Source organism: Hemibagrus wyckioides, linkage group LG16 (assembly GCF_019097595.1).
Source record: "Hemibagrus wyckioides isolate EC202008001 linkage group LG16, SWU_Hwy_1.0, whole genome shotgun sequence".
In the NCBI taxonomy this organism is placed as follows: Eukaryota; Metazoa; Chordata; class Actinopteri; order Siluriformes; family Bagridae; genus Hemibagrus; species Hemibagrus wyckioides.
The window spans coordinates 602501-623165 of record NC_080725.1 but is presented as its reverse complement, the minus strand read 5'-3'; the positions used below and the strand labels follow the sequence as shown (position 1 = coordinate 623165).

Below are 20665 nucleotides of genomic sequence, written 5' to 3'. Positions count from 1 at the left end.
AGGCAAAAAACTCCCTACATCTACATATTGTTTTACTTTTGCAGTCACTCCATGTTGTATTGTTGTTTATGGGGAATGTTTTTCATTCTTAAACATTTGAGCATATTAGCAATTCTTCATTCACATCTGCAACTCGTATACCTTCCTTACATGCACAGTAAAATGATCAATGCTTGAAATAAGATCAGTAGAAGGCAGAAGTGCCTCAACAAACCTCTACAAGATTCAGCATGCTGATATCATTCAGAGAAGCAGAGGAGTTTGTGATTCTTGTAAATGATCAGGAGTTTATTGTCAAGCAGCGTTTAACTTTTAAATGTTGTGCCTTGTGAAATACTGTCCTCCTCCCTTTTGTTATTCAAAACAAGGAAGCTAAAGTCTTATTTTAAAATCTGAAGTTCTGAAGGGGAAGTAAACATCATTTAGGCAAGACCCATGGGTGGGGCAGGTGGGGTTCTGTGATTAAGAGAACAATGACAGAAATTGAAATCATTCTCAAATAAAAAAAAAAAAAATGCACAATTGTTTTGGTAGATAATGATAAAATGTCTTAACAGCAGACATCTCTTTAAATCTCTGAAGGGATAAAAGATGTGTGTGTGTGTGTGTGTGTGTGTGTGTGTGTGTGTGTGAAAGAGAGAGAGAGACAAACATCACTGTACAGTACAGGTCAACAGTTCAGTAACGTGAACTGTGTCCACATGCAGGATGAAGCAGTGTGTCAGTTCCGACACCACAGAAGCGAGTTACTGTAAATTCTACGTTTTTAATCGGATAATAAATTGTTTGTGGTACTGCTGTCTTTCTCCTTACACAACTTAGATTAATGACAACACACACACCAAAACACAAGTGTGCCTATATATTAATTTTGAAAAAGGTTTTTTGAAATGTGAGTACATAAACATTTGTGTCTTTTGTTTTTTTTGGCAGGTTTATCAGTGACACAGACACACAAGAGCAGTCATGGTGGCGCTATCACTAAAGATCGGCGTGGGAAATGTGGTTAAAACAATGCAGTTTGAGCCCTCCACCATGGTGTACGACGCCTGTCGCATCATCCGGGAGAGAGTTCCTGAAGCACAGCTCGGCCAGCGTGAGTGTCTCCTAACACACACCCTCCGGCGGCAAATGTCTGAAATGTCCATGTATATTGTGCGTCTGTGAGCTTGTCTTGGGATTAAGATGCCTGTAATAAACTTATTTTATAGTGATATTCAGTTTGATTATGTTTGACCTGTTAATGTTCTCTGGGCCATGCCATTAACCTCCTGCTGAAAAAGCATGATGCATTATATTTCTGTAAAGAGATTGTTTTGATAGCTTTTCTAATCCAATTTGCTCACTCATGTTAACCTGTAGTGCATTGCTCTTATTGTTGTGGAGTATGACAGCCTTTTTAAATTCCCCTCTATTTATTTTCCTGCTGAATTCAGAGCACTTTGTCTTCAAACCAGATTCTGTGTTCAGTGCAACACTTCCGGTCAGCACGCTGATCCAGTGACCTCAGTTACTCTTGAGAAACAAGTCCTGAGTCCACCCTTCTGCCTCCACAAAAGCCCCTCCCATAGGAAAATATGAATGAACACTCTGCCAAAACCTTAAAATATCCCTGAATATAAAATGCATTCAGGGTTTCTAACAAAGCTGCTTTTTGCTCTGTGATCAGGGTGTGGCTAGTTCTTCCAGTCTTACATAATAACTTCCCTCTGGATGTGGTTCTTGTCATTCTTGTCCAAACCTGTGAGTAATTTTCCACTTTGAGCGCCTGTTTTTGGCCAACGTCAACAACTAATATGGAATGTTCAGCATCTTAAGTGGCAGACTGTAGAGAGACACTATATGGTCCCTCAGGGGTAAAAATGCTGAATTTTGATGCCAAAAGAGAGGAAAAGAGATCTGAGCTATTCTGTGTGGTTGAAAGACATCAAGAACTTTTATATACTGAGACGTGGGAGAGCATTTAATCATTTATACTTCATAGTACCACCTTAAGTCATTTCTTGTGGTTGCCGAGGTCAGTGCTTATTAAAAGGGAAAGAGATATGCGGATTTTAGCACCCATTTAACACCTCGAAGCTATTGTGGACATCTGTAATGGATTTTCTATAAATATAATCCTGGTGTAATTATAACTGCACTGACACAAGTGGACTGACTCTTTTTATTACCCAACGCTGCCGTGTCCTCAGTACATTAAACGCATCAGTAAAATAAGCTGACTGTTCTTCCTGCTCTTCTCCCTTCTCCAGCCAACGACTATGGCCTGTTCCTGTCAGATGAGGACCCAAAGAAAGGCATTTGGCTGGAAGCAGGAAAAGCCCTGGACTACTACATGCTGAGAAATGGGGTGAGTCAGTCGTTCTGAGCCAAGAATGTCTACTTGCTACCACATGTTTCCCCATGTAGAGAAAGTACACTGCTGAGGAGGGGGATAGTGTGTGTGTGTGCCTGCATGTACTTAAATTCCTAGTAGGTCTACCCATTATTCCATATCTTCTACATTTTATGAAGCAGCTTGTCTGTCGTATTGTTTGTCACTGCAGTGATAAATGGAGTTCATTATCACAGTTGGCTCCCAGAGCGGCAGTGGAAGAAGGTTGGGCAGAAGTTTACATGAAAGCAAAACGTTTTGCAAGTCAGCAAGTGGTTGAAATCTGCAAACTTCCACTTTCACGTCTGAACATGATGCACATGTAAAAGTATTACTTTTCTTTTCTAAGAAGAGGCACATCTTTTCTGAACTTTAATGCAACATTCTCAGAATGGATTAGCCCTTGTTCATTTTTAGCAGTGAAAAACAATCTTCTGACATGAAATGCAGTGGTTTCATTATTACTGCACATGAACTAAATAAAATTCAGAAGTGGCTAATAGTAGGTGCTCATTGCACTTAAATGACTGTGATGTTTCGAGACATGTCTGCTATAATTCTGTGGATTCTTTGGACCGGATCTGATCCACTTACTGAAATATGTCTTAGTAGAGACTTCAGTCATTTTCAGCATGCTCAGTCTTTAACACAGCATGGTGATATGAGCAGGACTCATAAAGCACTGTTTAATCACACCTACACAAAGCTGCATCACAGGTCCATCCAGCAAAATATCTGTTTTAGCTTTGAGTTACCTTTTCAGTCAATTAGTACAGCTCCAGTGCATTAATTAGATCAGATGGAATTGGTAGAAAGTGTCTCTTGTCTGACACGGCTTGTTTTTGCAGGACACACTTGAATACAAGAAGAAACAGAGGCCACTCAAGATCCGCATGTTGGACGGGACAGTGAAAACAGTCATGGTGGATGACTCCAAAATCGTCACCGACTTGCTCATGACCATCTGTGCCAGAATAGGTGTGCTGAGTGACATTCACTAAAAATATAAAGAAATAAATAAAAAAAGCAGGCCTCATGGTCCAGTAACCGCGATGTTTAATGTGGAATCTGTTATCGTGTCATGTGTATTTAGGTTAATTTTCTTGTCACTCTGGAGTATGTTGATTACTTTTGAACATGTTTTCTCTTCAGGCATTACAAATCATGATGAATACTCCCTGGTGCGTGATATCGGTGAGGAGAAGAAGGAGGAGACCACAGGGACACTGAAGAGAGACAAAACCCTCCTGAGGGACGACAAAAAGATGGAGAAACTCAAGCAGAAGCTCCACACCGACGATGAGTGTACGTCAGAGTGTCGCCGCACTAAAACCCACAGTTTTTATTGTTTTAAAATGACAATGTAAACATGGATTATAAAAGCCATGAGTGAACACATCATAATAGGTTGCTCATTGTTGATGTTTGTAATGACCACATTGTGTACAATTTTGTTCACACAAGCAACACATTGCATTGTAGTTAAGAAAGGAATTTTAATATCTTGTGCTGCTTTATGTGTTCAGTGAACTGGCTGGACCATGGGCGAACGCTGCGTGAGCAGGGGGTGGAGGAGACGGAGATGCTGCTCCTCAGGAGGAAGTTCTTCTACTCTGACCAGAATGTAGACTCCAGAGACCCAGTTCAGCTCAACCTGCTCTATGTACAGGTATGCAACCCAGCCTCACAAAGGTAGAAGATGGTTTTCTCACATCTCGCAATCTCAGACAAACTATAGTTTCCAAGGATCAAATTTAATATCATTTCATGTTATGAATGTGAGTTATGTTTACTAACTCTTATTAGCATGTGCTCTTATTTTATAATCTCATAATAGGTTTTCAGTAGGCACATATACACATTACAGTCTCAGAAGCTCACAGAGAATCTGATGCACATTGTGTACTCCTGTCCTGCACCGAGTGTTCCGGGATCTGCTCTAAATCTCTGCTCTTGATCTCGGAGTAACGGCTGCATCTTTACAACCGATCAAAATTAACCAGTGTAGTAATGTTACTGGAAACTATAGGTTTCTTGGCCCATCACCAGTACAGCTGAGTTCATTGTATTAGGACAGTGTATTAAATTTTTTTGGTTTATTTCACTCCTGCAGTACTTATAGTGCGTCATAAAAGCAACACAACTTGCTGTAGTATCTGTATTATAAAATGTTGGTTGCACTGGCTTTAATCCTGAGCAGTAAATTTGTAAGCTTACTAACACACAGTCTGTTTCCTACACAGGCACGAGACGACATTCTGAACGGATCCCACCCTGTCTCTTTTGACAAAGCCTGCGAGTTTGCTGGTTACCAGTGTCAAATCCAGTTTGGTGACCACAACGAGTCCAAACACAAACCAGGATTCCTTGAGTGAGTTTTTAATTTTATTCATCATACCTCATTTTTATGCCTCATTTCCTATTTTCTGTTCTTTAGTTTGTTAGGATTAGTTATGTCATATAGTTGTGTCAAGTCAGACCAAAGCCTTTTGAGTTGAATCTAAACTGTCCAATTCCTTTTCTCCACATAATAATAATTGTTTACATTTATGCTGAACAATTAAATGAAAACTCATCTCTTTATATCCGTCTAGTTTGAAAGAGTTTTTACCCAAAGAGTACGTGAAAAACAAAGGAGAGAAGAAGATTTTCCAGGTAAGGGGCTCGAGTTTAGCTCTCTGGTTTGATGTCATTGTAGGGGCGAGCATAGCAGCATGCTCAGGAATTTGACTGCTGGTGGCGGCTGTGTTTCCTCTCTCTCTCTCTCTCTCTCTCTCTCTCTCTCTCTCTCTCTCTCTCTCTCTCTGCTCTAGCTAGGGATGAAAGCACACGCTGAAAACATATGAGTCGGTCAAATTTAAAACATTTGCAGCAGCATCTTTTATTGTTCCCCAAACATTTATTTTTAATGGTGTCTGTAGAGAGCCGTCTCAGAAAAGATGAAAGCAGTTAATGCCCGAGGCTGCAAATGCACTTCAGTAAGAAGGCTGTGTAATAAATGTGCAGTAATCTGTTACCTCAATACATGTGTAGTATTTAGAATGACTAGTGTTTGTATTCTGGTGTGTTCAGACTCTCCAAGGACGTCATTTATAAAGGCTAATATGAAATAGTCACCCATCCTGACTATTGATACTGATTGATAATCATCATAAGTGCGTTGGATGTGTGACTGAGTTTTCTTTCCACCAATCAGGCACACAAGAACTGCCAAAATATGACTGAGATCGAAGCCAAAGTCAGCTACGTCAAACTGGCCCGCTCTCTCAAAACCTACGGAGTGTCTTTCTTCCTAGTAAAGGTAAAATAATAATTAATTTCATCATGCAACTGTTTCAGATGACAGATAACTGCCCACACCCGGAGTGCTGCATGCTTGTAAATGGTTTGGTGATTAACACCAGAAATAGTTTGCCTGTTAACAGACTGCATGACGTGTGTCTCCACCCTGCAGGAAAAAATGAAAGGAAAAAACAAGCTGGTCCCTCGCCTGCTGGGCATCACCAAAGAGAGTGTGATGAGGGTGGACGAGAAGACCAAGGAGGTGATGCAGGAGTGGAGTCTGACCAATATCAAGCGCTGGGCTGCTAGCCCTAAAAGCTTCACTCTAGTGAGTTCAGGCTTTGTGTGGGTGTGTGGGTGTGTGAGACAAAATAGATTTTATTTTCTCTTTTACTCTTTCATGTACTCTTTAATCCTACTTTGACCCCTAAGCCCCGCCCCCACAGGAATTGTTGTGTGTACTTCTTGTTTTAAATACTTATCTGACCTGTTTTTCTTTCTAAGTCCTGAATTCTGCATTAACAGTAAAATAGGAACGTGTTTGCTGTAATTTCATGTTTGAATGTAATTCCTTCGAGCCGATGTGTCTTATGATGCATTTAATTGCATAATAGCTCTATAAAATGTTTCTGATCCACAAGAAGAAAGTTTTGTTTTATTTGTCATTAATGTAATTTTTTTTTTTCAAAAGAGAAAAAAACCAGCATAGTTCCTCTTTAATAATAATAATAATAATAATAATAATAAATACTACTACTAACAATAAACAGTGCTTGATATTCATGGCATGATTCTTAAAATATCCTTTTCACATCTTGAATGGAAACGAGGCTACGTGCTTGTCAGTGTTTATTTTTATTTTTGAATGTCTGGGGAAATATTCAAGAAACTATTTCCTGGCAAATTACCAAAAAGCTGGAAGCTGTCAGAAACACACTTGGTATTAAAGCTGTGGCCAGTTCATATTATTTCTCAAGCAGCATCAGTGTGAACATGAACCATCTGTGGACAGCCATCAGGGCTTTAACATTCTGTCACTGTAATGCAAGCTCTGTTATTAGTGGAAAAGCCTAAAAAAAAATCTATTGTCCAGCTCAGACAAGAAGCCTACTGAATGAGAATGATATTCATGTTACATTCTGCAGCATGTAAGATGCAGGAATAAGTAAACATTCTGAATGATCATGGAGTTGTATGAAGTTGTAAGATGTTTTCACAATTTAGTAAATGTTTTTATACCCCACTGTAACACCTTATCGCTGTCATTTCTATAGGACTTTGGAGATTATCAGGATGGCTACTACTCAGTCCAGACCACTGAAGGAGAACAGATCGCACAGCTGATTGCTGGGTACATCGACATCATCCTCAAAAAGGTAACTGCTTCTTAATGAATTGAACGGTGTAGCTTGCTGCCATGATGCGTCTTGGCGAATGAGCTGTTATCCTGATTAATGTTGTTTTCTCCAGTGAGCCATTTTACATATAATACATTGTACAATGGTCTGACAACAAATGTCAATAATACACTACATATTCATATACAACAGTACAATAATCTTTTCTGTACTGTTCAGCATTACTCATCTTTCAGTATCAGTAGAGCTAAAAATAGAGCATACACCATCGATTGGTGAAATGCAATCATTCCAGACACACCCTGACTAATGTCTGTGGCTGAAATTGCTTCATTTTCCAGCACAAAAATATGCAGCAGTGTAGTGGTCAAACTTCGTTACTTCCTGGTTCATTTACAAGGCAAAATTATGGGTTGTGTTTTTTTAGTTTTTATTTAACAGAAGCCTGTATTATTATGGCCACACACATGTTACAGCACAGTGAAATACTTTTCCTCACATATCCCAGCTGAGGAAGTTGGGGTCAGAGCACAGGGGCAGCTATGATATAGTGCCCCTTTAGCAGAGAGCTTTAAGGGCCTTGCTCAATTGCCCAACACAGGCAGCTTGGTGGTGTTTGGGCTTCAACCCCGATCTTCTGATCAACAACCCAGAGCCTCTCTCTCTCTCTCTCACACTCTCTCTCACACACCCACACAATTAGCATTTCTATAGTAAGTGTCTATCTCACAGTTATCTATTTTCCATCGCCCCTAACAGACGCGAGGTTTTCCAGTTAGTTTTATTTGAAGACCTTATCTGCATTGTAGCATGTTTGCGTGAAGTTGCAAACAGGAGATTGAGGAATTCCACAACAAACCTCGGTGCTTGTCCTTTGTGGAGTAAATATCTTGGCAACAAAGTGCTTCTTTCAGGCTCCTGTGATATATAACATGGGAAAAGTCACAGGAACTAACCGTGTGAACATCTTTGTGTCCACAGAAAAAGAGCAAAGACCACTTTGGCTTGGAGGGGGATGAGGAGTCGACCATGCTGGAGGATTCTGTTTCACCTAAAAAGTAAGCATGATGGTCCATGCGGTCATCTCTGGTTGTTGTGTGATAAATGTGTTTACTCCAGAATGCAAACATTGTCTGAATTCGAGAAGCTTTTTTAACTGATGGAGAGTTAAAAGAATAGCTAAAATGTTCATTCTAAAGCAGATATGCAGCACCGACCAGTTTTTCATAGAGAAGATGAAATGAAACCATATCCAAATTCTGAAAATCTCTAATGGCATTTATTCAAATGAAGACGCTTCTTTCACAATTGCAAAATGAAATGCAAATAAGGTTTGAGGCAAATCTGTGATTGCTATGCCTGCCTTTTTTTTCTAACAAATCCATTATCTCTCTTGAGTCTTTTGTGTTTTTGATCACTATATTTTTATTTTAATGTACTGCAGCATTCTAAATGACTGTGTATTAGTTTATTTTAAATCCCATGATTTCCACCATGTATATCATGGCTAACCTTTCTGGTATTCATTGCTCACAGATCGACAGTGCTGCAGCAGCAGTTTAATAAGGTGGAGAGGGTGGAGACAGGCTCTGTGGCCCTACCTGTCATCATGCGCCCAGGTGCAGGAGGTCCAGAGTGCATCTATACAGGCTCCATGCCTAAGGCCAAGCAGCAAATCACCACTGGCCAAATGCACACTGGGCACATGCCACCGCTGGTGAGCTTTACCAAATACTGACTAAGTAAAACACTTGATACAGCTGATTAAACACAGACTGTTTCTGCTGAATCAGGTACTGTGTTGATTGGTCAAGTGCTTTTCCACTCCTTTTGCATTAAATTGGATCTCTGTTAATATTTTTACTTCTGTGCACAATCATGTTATTTGCCAACGAGAGCATGCAAATAAATAAATAACAAATCTGAGCAAATTGACACTGTCAAATCTTTGTATAAATTCTGCCTCAGAACTTTGTATAAAGTTACCTCAGAAATGCAGACTAGTTCTAGAGTAAAACTCTATGTCTTACCTGTTGCAGACCTCAGCTCAACAGGCTCTGACCGGCACCATTAACTCCAGTATGCAGGCAGTGCAGGCAGCCCAGGCCTCTTTGACTGACTTTGACTCTCTACCACCACTGGGCACTGATGCGGTGAGACACAGCCACCCTTTTTATACTTCTTTTTATACGCTCTCGTTGTAAGCAATACAGACTTATCTTTGGTTCAGACATCTGGTAGTAATCTTAATTTTTATGTCCTCGTCCCAAATTGTTTTGCTTGTAAGGCCTCTCAAGCCTGGAGGAAGAACAAGATGGATGAGTCCAAACATGAAATTCACTCTCAGGTGGATGCTATTACTGCAGGAACAGCATCTATGGTTAATCTCACTGCAGGTGAGTCCACATGCAAACATGTTGTTGCTAATTCAAACTCTAATTTTCTAACTTTAAAATACATTTTAAATTCAGTAGCAAATAAAGGGTTAGTTGAAAATCAACAGGAAATCTGTTTGCTTAGTACCAGTGTCTTCGAATTAAGCCTGGTTTGTATCTATGATCATCAACAGCTTATAGGCAACATCAAGACATTTAGAACATCAGCACCCCAACCAGAGGCTGCTTTCATACACACACACACACACACACACACACACTTAGAACATGCTGTCTGTGTCATAGGGGATCCAGCGGAGACGGACTATACAGCCGTGGGCTGCGCAGTGACCACTATCTCCTCCAACCTGACTGAAATGTCCAAGGGTGTAAAGTTGCTGGCGGCTCTGATGGAGGACGAGGGTGGAAATGGACAGCAGCTCCTGGGTGCTGCCCGTAACCTGGCCTGTGCTGTGTCGGACATGCTAAAGACCGCTCAACCTGCCAGCGCTGAGGTACCACATTGTCTCCCTCAGTGCTCAAACACTCAGGTGCAGTATCACCACACGTATGTTAACACCAGTGTGTCCTTCACAGCCTCGCCAGAACCTCCTACAGGCTGCAGGTAACGTGGGCCAGGCCAGCGGAGAGCTGCTGCAGCAGATAGGAGAGAGTGACGCTGACCAGCAGTTCCAGGTGGGATAACCTATTTACATACACTCTTCAGAGTCGAAAGCAACCAAGTAACCAAATTTAACCTGAATTTTCTTTGTCATGACCTTTAATCAGTCCTTAGGCAGAGGATCATTCAGACACACGAGACGGATTCATCATTATAGTCAAATGCTGGTAACAAAACGCCCTCCGAAGAAGAGTAATTAATTTTCACCTGCCAATCATACTAATTCTTCCATAATCACACTTCCTTTACTCTAGCTGGAGAACACATTCAATCAAAATGTGGGCTACTTATTATGGAACTTCACTCAACAATTTAGAGAACATTTACTGCTTTGTTTCATTGAAATTTGTTTTCACATGCAATATATTTTTGTTTATCAAAAGCAGGGTATTTCTGTGAAGTTATACTTTTAAAGTAATGTTGCACAATATAGTGATGACAACATTGGACAAAGCTTGCCATTTCTGAGCACTTTAAAAAACCACATTTTACTAATTATCTTCTCTCTGAGGTTCCATATAGTTTTTTATGCATGCTTTAATAAATAATGGCATTGTTAGGAGTCATGGGGGTGTAAATTAATTTATTAATTAAATAATCAATTAATTAATTAATTAAAAATAATTTGCACACGTTCATGAGCTGATCCCAATGTGTATCAGTGTAATATTTGTCAGTATTGTGCAGCCTTACTTTAAACATTATCATTTGAACCTACACTCTGCTCCTTATCTTCATAATTGTTGAGTGAAAACATCTGGTGTGGGGTCTGTAATTGTGTAGTGTATAAACGTAATCTGCTCACAAAATATCTCAGTTGGTAAGAAGAATAATCTCTTTTTCTAAAAAGGTATGGGTCTTTTAGTTTAGCTAGGGTAATCAGTTATTTAGACTAGTGAACAGCTTACATTATATTTTAGGAGTAATCAGTCCTTTCTTTCTTCAGTGACAGTAATTTTAACAAGAGTCCCGTCGGCTTGTTTTTGCAAAGTGCCCGGGACTAATCTGTGGCAGTGACCCTTAATAATAATATCAGACTTTTTTTTGCCGCAGTAGAATGGGATCGTTTCTGCTCACTCTGTAGGTTTTTCTCTTGTATGTGTAAGTATTTATTACATTTACGTATCAGATATCTTCCTGTTGGATTTTCTGTTCATCATATTAGGACTTCAGTTTTACATTTCTGTAACACTTAATGGTGGCTCCGTGATGATTGTAGTCCATGAAGTCAGATTACTTATATTCTCCTTCAGTAAAGTTATATGCTCAGTAGAGACACTGGTGTGTGAGGCATCTCAATAAACAGCCGAAAGAAAATTATGTGGACCACAAATGTCCACATTCCACAAATTTCCACCCATTCTGGATGTGGGGCTTGTCAGCCGAGTTGCCTGTCAGTTTAAAATGAGGGGCTGTATTGGTTTAATTTCTCAGTTTGAAAGCAGCCAGCTTCAGATAACTTCATTGTAAAATCAAAAAATCACTGAATATATCTTGAACACTCACTTGTCCTGTGATTTAAAGGATAGACAGGTGATAGGAGTGGCACTGCCTAGCTGAGATGTTCATGTCAAGCAACTGTCAGGCTGTTTTAGTGATATACCAATATCTCACATTGTGGTTAATTTGAAGAAGAATTTACAAATGAAATAATCATAAACTTAACACATAAATCAAAAGCCCAATTGAGCTCGAGTCTGCACAAAACAAATCAATGGTAAAAACTAAAATGTGTGTGCGCATTGGCGCGCGTTCTTGCAGGACATGCTGATGAAGCTGGCTAAAGCTGTAGCTACAGCAGCAGCAACTCTGGTCCTGAAGGCAAAGAACGTGGCTCAGAAGACAGAAGACTCAGCTCAGCAAAACCGGGTCATCGCTGCTGCCACACAGTGTGCCCTGTCCACCTCTCAGCTGGTGGCATGCACACGGGTGAGGAATAAAACACATTTATACAGACACGCAGTCAGTCAGACAACTTGCACCACATTTCTGTCTGCTTAAGGCTTCTTCTTTTAGGATTTGTGCATTTATGCTTCATTATGGCTTCAGCCATGTGGAGATAATTCCTTTGGACAGAATCAGTGATTAAGCCTCATGCTTCTGTGTGTGTCTCCAGGTGGTGGCTCCTACCATCAGTTCCCCAGTATGTCAGGAGCAGCTGATTGAGGCAGGAAAACTGGTGGCTAAATCAGTTGAAGGCTGTGTGGAGGCGTCACAGGGAGCCACCAATGATGAGCAGCTGCTAAAGCAAGTGGGCGTGGCTGCCACAGGTGTCACCCAGGCTCTTAACGAGCTGCTGCAGCACATTAAGCAGTATGCCAGCGGAGGTCAGCCAATCGGGCGCCACGGAGAGGCCACAGACCGCATCCTGGATGTAACCGAGAACATCTTCAGCTCCATGGGAGATGCAGGTGTGATGTTGGAGATTATCAGGCTATTTCATTGCACAGGCTTTTGACCAAAAACCAAGTTTTTGTGGTTGTTAACTGCAGTGTAATTTTATGGCCATCTGTTACCTTCAAGGTAGTTTTATAATTGCCTTGAAAATGTTTATATATATCGTAAATGTCACGTGTATGTTTATCCTTCTTGTTAGCGTTATGCTGGTACTGCAGTACCCAGACTAAGCTCTCTCTTCCTGATGGTTTGTTAAGGTGAGATGGTCCGACAGGCACGGATCCTGGCCCAGGCCACATCTGATCTGGTCAACGCTATTAAAGCAGATGCGGAGGGAGAGACAGACCTAGAGAACTCCCGTAAACTGCTCTCGGCTGCGAAGCTTCTGGCCGATGCCACCGCCAAGATGGTGGAGGCAGCCAAGGTGCGTGACCTGAGATAAAGGCACTGTTTTTATGACCTCATCCTGAGCTGAGGATTTATAGATGCAGAGCAGAAGTTTTCTTACCAAAGCACAGTTAATGAAAGAATGACTTACAAGTCCAATCCTGTTAAATATTTTATAACAGCAGGATATGTGGAAGGTTAAAGCTGATAATAAATGGCAGCTTTCATGTGGAATTAAAGCTTTCATGTAGAATAGAATTATTGCCATGAATTTGATTGCTACTTCTCTTTGAATAGATGTCACACCCTGAAGTGAATTATAGCCATATTGTGTGTGAATGTCTGTGCGCATGAACACAGGGTGCTGCTGCCAACCCTGACAGTGAGGAGCAGCAGCAGAAGTTGCGTGAGGCTGCTGAGGGTCTGCGCATGGCCACCAATGCAGCAGCACAGAACGCCATCAAAAAGAGGCTGGTCAACAAGCTGGAGGTGAGAACAGATTTAAAAAAACAAAACTACAGGGAAAAAATGGAAAATCCCCCCCCCCAAGTGGTCTCACTCTAATATCATTTATAACCAATAAACCTTAAGCAAATGGGTCTGCAAAGTCTGATAGATTCCCGCTCCTAATGTTCTGTTAGCTTGGGGTGCTCGTATGCCTGGTAAAATATCAAACTTTCAAAACGTTTCTAACCGGTCAAAACATGTCTGGGAACAGAAGATTTGGCCAAACTGTGAGACGAGGTGCTTTAATGCTGAGATTGTTTCAGCTTGTCATTTTATCTCTAAGCAGTATGAGAGCTCAAAAGGCACAGAACATGGTGATCCTACGTTGAAAAAAAAAGAAATACTTTGCTTTTGTGAGAAGATGCACTGGGAGTGGATGTTGACAAGAATAGCTAAATTCCCAGGAGTTTCATGTTTGAATAGTGGAGCAAGCACTTTCTAAATCCCAAATGAGGAAGTGGCATTTTGTTTTAAATTAAACAACCCCAGGGCCATGTTTTGATAGCTTTCTTTTATATAGCATCAAAAAGTAGAACAGTTTGTTAGATTCATGTTTAATCTGAATAATCGGAGCAGTGTTACACCGATGCTGTTTGACTGTAACAGTTTATACACTAATGGCACCACTTCATTCTTGTTTTGCGTGAATCTCATGCAGATAGAGATAGATAAAGTAGTAAATCCAGCTCGTGATACAAATCCTCTCTAATGAAATGTTTCAAATTCATCAATAGATGGCTTGGTTGAACTGTGATTTCTGACCTTTCAGGAACCTTTTTTGGTCTGTAGTTTATCAGGGTTGCGGTTCTGTGCATTTTTCTTCCTTTTCTTTTTCTTTCTTTTTTTCTTTTTTTTTTTTTTTACACTGTTCTTTGTAAATGACTAGAATCAGCTCTGGATAAACATGTCTCTGGTGTGCTGTTGTGATGTTTAATCAAGCGAACATTTCCTGCAGAACGCTGCAAAACAAGCCGCCGCATCCGCGACTCAGATCATAGCTGCCGCCCAGCACGCTGCCTCGTCAAACAAGAACCCGGCTGCACAACAGCAACTTGTTCAGAGCTGCAAGGTAGGTTCATAGGTTCACTTCCTGCCTTTGCAGTATCATGATGAGGTCAGAGTTTCGACCGCATTAAATCTCCAGAGTGCATTTACCACAGAACGTAAACACTGTGGGATAAGAGAGTATGGTTGCTGAGACACAAAAGGTGCTCTGAAGATGCTCTTCAGATTTCTTCAATATGTATAATGAAATTCTTAGATGTTTCGGAATGAATGTTAATGTTTTGCTTCTCAGGTAACAAGCTTTAGCAACTGCATGAGCTTTAACAGTGTCTAGCACACATGCTACATTTTTCCATGATGTCTTTGTGATGCCAGAAGTGTTTGATTGACAGGTGGTGGCAGACCAGATCCCCCAGCTGGTGCAGGGAGTGAGAGGCAGCCAGGCGCAGCCTGACAGTCCCAGTGCTCAGCTTGCCCTAATTGGAGCCAGCCAGAACTTCCTGCAGGTTCTTTGCACAGCTCAGTCTTTTCAAGATGCTGTCCTTATTTTGGAAAAGTAAGTAAGTTTGAAAGTAGATATTGTGGCTCACGATGTCCTTTTTATCTTTCTGTCAGCCTGGAGCCAAGATGGTGACTGCAGCCAAGGCTACAGTGCCCACTATTAGTGACCAGGCCTCTGCCATGCAGCTCAGCCAGTGTGCCAAAAATCTGGCCAGTGCATTGGCTGAACTTCGCACGGCCGCTCAAAAGGTAATAGATATATTATAATAATGTCTATAATTAACAATTTATAACTTATCACTAACTATATCTGGAACTCTATCAGTTTTACCCCGAGCATTCTTTTTTCCAGGCTCAGGAGGCATGTGGTCCTCTGGAGATTGATAATGCTCTGAATATGATAAGAGGGTTAGAGAAAGACATGCAGGAGGCTAAAGCCTCAGCAGCTGAAGGAAAACTCCGACCTCTTCCTGGAGAAACGGTACTCATGTTTTCACTGTTTAAAACGCACACACACCAATACTTGTCTTTATAGATATAAAGCTGCATAAATAGAGAGAACATATCAGTACCGAAAGTAACAGAGAGAGAGAGAGAGAGAGACCATATTTCCGTTCTCTTACTGTTCAGTTTATCGTCTGCTCAATCCACAGTGCAACATTTCTCATAGGCTCCCACGCTCTGTCACCAATTTTTCACACACTTCCTGTCACGGGGCAAGCACTAGTACACACACAACTGCAGTGGTTGGAGGATTTCCTCTCGGCTAGTTATTGATATATGTCTTTGTTTATCTGTGCTGCAGTCTTCTGATCTGTTCATCTGTGTCACTATATATTTAACAATACTAAACATTAAGAGAATGAGAAGTGGAAGTCCTGCTCACACTTCTGAGAGTGTGATAAAATACGCATAATCACAAACACTGACAAGTCACGTACTCTTCATCAGTGAGTTCACACTGGTGTCTGTGTATCTTCTTTGTGTGTGTGTGTGTGTGTGTGTGTGTGTATCAGCTGGAGAAGTGCTCTCAGGACCTGGGCTCCAACACCAAGGCAGTGAGCTCCGCTGTTGCCCAGTTACTGAGTGAAGCTACACAGGGCAATGAGAATTACACTGGTGAGCATGCTATCAAACAATCAACCCAATTACTCTTAAATTCAAGAGTAACTAATCTTCTGTGTTGGATATTGATACTGGATGGTTCACTCATGATATATTTCTATGTTTATTCTGCAAGTGAATCCTAAAGCACCCCCCTACCTGTAGTGATTTATAGTAATCATAAACGTTATAAACTTTTACTGAAAATCACATCCATAAATCTGGATAATATTTTTGGCAATCAACTGTAGCATCAATTTATGATTTAATATAAAATTATTTCATTGTGAATAATGCATGCTCCTTTACAGGCATGGCCGCACGTGATGTGGCCCAGGCTCTCCGCTCTCTGGCCTCTGCAGCCCGTGGAGTGGCTGCGACCACAGACGACCCACAGGCGTGCAATGCCATGCTGGACTGCGCTGGAGATGTCCTCGACAAATCGGGCAACCTAGTCGAAGAGACCAAAAGAGCTATTGCCAAACCTGGAGACCCAGACAGCCAGCAGCGACTTGCCCAGGTTCGACATGCAATCCCATTTGTAGAAGAGTCTGACACTCTAGTGCAGCTGGTTTATATTTAGGATAAAAACCTCCCTTTAATTGCTGATGTCAGACTTCATGATGCTGCTGGTTGCATCAGAGAGCTCACTCATTTGAAAAGATAAATGTTTTCCGTTTCAAGTAATCTATGATTAGTGTTCTATTAAGAGTTGTCTCAGAACAGATGATAATTGCTGGTGTGTGTTGTGTTATGTGTGTTCATTCAGGTGGCCAAGGCTGTGTCTCAGGCTCTGAACCGATGTGTTAACTGCCTTCCTGGACAGAGAGATGTGGATAATGCCATTAGGACTGTGGGAGAGGCCAGCAAAAAGCTGCTTTCTGATCAGGTGAGAACAGCTGCCTCTTTAGATTACGTTGCTAATGTATTTCACACCTCATTTGAAAACCAGCATAATCTGTTGGTTGGTTCCTGAGATGATATCCAACAAAGCGAGCATGTGATGTTGCAGTATAAAATGTGTATATTACATACATCTACAATTGAATTTAATTTAGCAGTTTTTGTTGCAGAAAATTGCCTGTAAAGATAGGTTCATGTTTTCTGTTAATTAATAAAAACACAATGTCAGTAAAACGTATTGTTCACAACGGACTGAACAAACTGTGTGTCTGAAATTCCAGAAACCTCTCATTTCAATGTTTTGCAAACCCATATTCCAAAATAATTTGTGTAAAATACTTAGTCTAGTTAGTAAGGAGATTGTGTAGTAATGTTTTATATGAGATGCAGCTCATGAGTCTCATCATCAGGGGAAAGTTTTAGCAGGAAATGAACGGTGCGTGTGCGCGTGCGCTGCGGCACAGAAACACGTGTGTTTCTGTAAACATTTCCTGATTAACATCTGCCGTGTGCCGATAGTGGGCATCGCTTTTAATCCTCCAGATGTACATAAGATACACATGTGAGTGTTTAAACCATGCTGTCTCTGCAATCGTACACATTATAAACCAGGCTTTAGGCTATATTTCCTGTAAGTTTAATCCGGAACCAGCTATTTTTAGATAGAGACACAAGCCATTTATGTCGACCCAGTGTATATTTTAATCTTTTACAACACAGAGTGAAAAAATAAAGCAGTTTAATAGTATACATGCACTAAAGAACCCATTTGTAGGGATATTTCAATAAATTTATCTATAACTCCTTCCTCTCTCAATTTTCAGTTCCCAGCTAGTGGGAAGAGCTTCCAGGAAGCTCAGGCGAACCTGAACCAGGCGGCCGCCGGCCTCAACCAGTCAGCCAATGAGCTGGTGCAGGCATCTCGTGGAACCACGCAGGACCTGGCCAAGGCATCGGGCAAGTTCGGCCAAGACTTCAGCCACTTCCTGGAGGCTGGAGTGGACATGGCTGGTCAATCCCAGGTAGGCGCTCAGTTTCTTTAGATGTAAAGTTTATGATGGTTATAAATATAAACATATTAATATTGAAAACTATATCTTTTCTTTTATGATTTCATTGTTTTTCTTTCTGCACAGTCTAAAGAAGACCAGACTCAGGTGGTGACCAACCTGAAGACCATTTCTATGTCATCCAGCAAGCTGCTGTTGGCAGCCAAGGCTCTGTCTACTGACCCCAATTCCCCCAACCTGAAGAACCAGTTGGCTGCTGCTGCACGGTTAGAACCCCACACATTAGTTCTGCTTGTCTCATCTCTCTTCAAACATCTATTTAACCCAGTCAGACCAAACTGACTCACAGGACTCTGTTTCAGTCAGTCTCTTTGATGGTGGTGTCTGATATGATATCTGTCTGACTGATTCAGACAGTCAAGTGTCACAATTATCTGATAATTGTCATTCACCAAGATCATCACTTTTGTTTAGATGTTTTTAGATTAGATCTATGCAGCCTGCATATTAGATCGAAATTGCAGTGGACCTCAACCTACTCCTACTGCTTAGTTATTATCATTTATGATTTGTGGGTTGGCTTTTAGGTAAAAACTGACCAACTCTGGTCCGCCTACTGGAAAAAGGAGTTTGGATCCGAAACCTTTAAACAAAACCCTGAAATAAGGAAACTAGTCTGATCCATTGCATTTCAATATTCAGTTTATTACAGGTCTAGAGATGCTTTTAAAAATGATAAACCTTTGAGTGATTTGTCTTTGTTTTGTATGTGCTTGTTTGTTTTTAACACAGAGTTCTGAACTTGTTTAGGCACTGTAGGAAGTTACACAGTGGCGTTAAAAGTGACATAAGCTTCTAACATGTTCCTACAAATCACACACACACACCCCGCATTGTCTTCTTTTTATACCAGCCTATGCTACAGCCTGGGAGCTCTGTCCTGTTGATTTTATACGTTTAAGAGGAAAAGGGAACAATTATGTAATGTGAGTGGGTATGACAGCCTTTTAGAGCCAGGACTACCAAACTCCTATTCCTATACTGCCACTCAAGAGCTAAGCTGAGTCAGAGAGAGAGAGAGAGAGAGAGAGAGAGAGAGAAAGAAACAGAGAGTGAGATGGAAGCTAGTGCGTGGTAACGTGTGTGGGCGGACTGTGTTATACTCCCGTATCTCTCCCTCTCCCCAATCTCTATGTTTTCCTCATCACCATGTCTCTAACTCTCCCTCCTTCTCCCACACATTCCCTCTCTCCCTCATCTCATGCGTATCTCATATCTCTCACGTCTTCTCCTTTCTCCGTTGGTTTTAACAGTGCCGTGACTGACAGCATCAACCAGCTGATCACCATGTGTACACAGCAAGCACCGGGTCAGAAGGAATGTGACAACGCACTGAGGGAGCTCGAGGTATTTCTCTCCTTTCACATTTGATTCTGTTTTTTATTGTGCTCTCTTTCTCTCTCTTTAGGTTTATGCCTTAAGAGTTCATATGTGTGAAACAGGCTATTGTAGCTCAGATTTACAATGTGAGGTTGAAAAAAGTTGCGTTTGACTGGTCGTTGGCTGGTCATTCATGTAAAGTCCTGTCATATAGCAGGAAGCAGTAATAATTACAGGCACTATAGTTGTCACATGACGTACCACTCATCAGCGTTTGCGTTTCTGCACTGTACTTACATACTAGTGGTCAGTGTATAGCGTTATAACTTTATAGTGATTGATTAAGAAGTGCTCGGGCACAAACCGGTCAGGCAGCAGTGCAAAAATATTGTTTTCATTTATTTTGTCACTTTACCTTGGGTTTAACAGACCCACAGTTGCTCTATTTTATTTTGTGGTAGCTCGTCTGTTTCCTGATAAATCCGCTCTGGCATGATGGAGTATATGGGCAAAATGGCATATTTTTGTAACTACTACTTAAACTAAGGGAATGCTGGACTCTTCCATAAGAGTTTACACATCTTTAATGCCAAGAGCATAAACCAAGCTTACATCTCTATCTGTAGTTCTGCAACAAATAAGAGAAATGTACCAGTCACCACTGTAGTTCTGCTCTGAAATAGTAATTCTAAGCAATTTTTATTCTGATGTTCCCTTTATAATGCTCTGCTATTCACTCTTATGCAAAAAATGTAATATAACCTCATATACAGTGTGCATCACGATATTTAGAGACAGGTTTTTGGGTTTGTTGAAAAAGACATTAAGAAACAAACTGTTTATGAACAAACGAGAGAAAAGTTATTGATAAATAAATAAATAACGGTGTAATGGACAAACGTCTAATCGGCCATTTGGTCTATAGTGCTGTATTTATTTGCTCTCATCTCTCTTGTTATGAAACCTGTAGTTGGTCAGTGTACTATAAATATAAATCAATCTGTTGTGTAAATGGTACCTTACTGTTATATCAGTCACCTATATAATCATTTAAATCATTCAGATATTGAGAATGTGGCTGTAATGATAGATGACTTAAGTTAGGTTCAGCTTTATTTGTGCACCATCAGGTGGATTTTTTTAACTAAAGTGTGTGTGTGTGTGTGTAGACGGTGCGGGGCATGCTGGAGAACCCGACCGAGGCAGTGAACGACATGGGCTACTTTGACTGCATCGACAGTGTGATGGAGAACTCCAAGGTGAACAGCGGATCCTTGCACTTGTAGACTTTTTTTCCTGCGTGTTGTTTTGGGTCTGTAGGTGACTCCGAAGTATTTTTAGTCATGTGTGTGATGATGTTTTGTTTGACCTGCAGGTTTTGGGTGAAGCTATGGCAGGCA

General features: G+C 40.9%; 1 protein-coding gene across 3 annotated transcripts in view; it reads left to right on the top strand.

The window, feature by feature from the left end:
- tln1 (talin 1) overlaps positions 1 to 20665 on the top strand; it is a 68896-nt gene that overhangs the window by 26278 nt on the left and 21953 nt on the right. For 2 of the 3 annotated variants that reach the window (XM_058412744.1, XM_058412743.1), the window contains 33 exons: positions 934 to 1096; positions 2253 to 2350; positions 3223 to 3352; positions 3527 to 3679; positions 3901 to 4043; positions 4618 to 4745; positions 4969 to 5029; positions 5571 to 5675; positions 5829 to 5984; positions 6931 to 7032; positions 7996 to 8072; positions 8551 to 8731; positions 9054 to 9167; positions 9302 to 9410; positions 9696 to 9904; positions 9987 to 10085; positions 10179 to 10238; positions 11833 to 12000; positions 12188 to 12482; positions 12726 to 12892; positions 13216 to 13344; positions 14318 to 14431; positions 14760 to 14873; positions 14983 to 15117; positions 15221 to 15349; positions 15885 to 15987; positions 16284 to 16492; positions 16742 to 16861; positions 17700 to 17897; positions 18012 to 18151; positions 19199 to 19292; positions 20435 to 20524; positions 20641 to 20665. The exon at positions 20641 to 20665 is cut by the window's right edge and continues 98 nt beyond it. In XM_058412744.1, coding sequence (XP_058268727.1) covers positions 967 to 1096; positions 2253 to 2350; positions 3223 to 3352; positions 3527 to 3679; positions 3901 to 4043; positions 4618 to 4745; positions 4969 to 5029; positions 5571 to 5675; positions 5829 to 5984; positions 6931 to 7032; positions 7996 to 8072; positions 8551 to 8731; positions 9054 to 9167; positions 9302 to 9410; positions 9696 to 9904; positions 9987 to 10085; positions 10179 to 10238; positions 11833 to 12000; positions 12188 to 12482; positions 12726 to 12892; positions 13216 to 13344; positions 14318 to 14431; positions 14760 to 14873; positions 14983 to 15117; positions 15221 to 15349; positions 15885 to 15987; positions 16284 to 16492; positions 16742 to 16861; positions 17700 to 17897; positions 18012 to 18151; positions 19199 to 19292; positions 20435 to 20524; positions 20641 to 20665 — 4285 coding nt within the window. In that variant the 5' untranslated portion in view covers positions 934 to 966. The remainder of the gene's footprint in view (positions 1 to 933; positions 1097 to 2252; positions 2351 to 3222; positions 3353 to 3526; positions 3680 to 3900; positions 4044 to 4617; positions 4746 to 4968; positions 5030 to 5570; positions 5676 to 5828; positions 5985 to 6930; positions 7033 to 7995; positions 8073 to 8550; positions 8732 to 9053; positions 9168 to 9301; positions 9411 to 9695; positions 9905 to 9986; positions 10086 to 10178; positions 10239 to 11832; positions 12001 to 12187; positions 12483 to 12725; positions 12893 to 13215; positions 13345 to 14317; positions 14432 to 14759; positions 14874 to 14982; positions 15118 to 15220; positions 15350 to 15884; positions 15988 to 16283; positions 16493 to 16741; positions 16862 to 17699; positions 17898 to 18011; positions 18152 to 19198; positions 19293 to 20434; positions 20525 to 20640) is intronic. The other variant, XM_058412745.1, reaches the window with a different exon arrangement.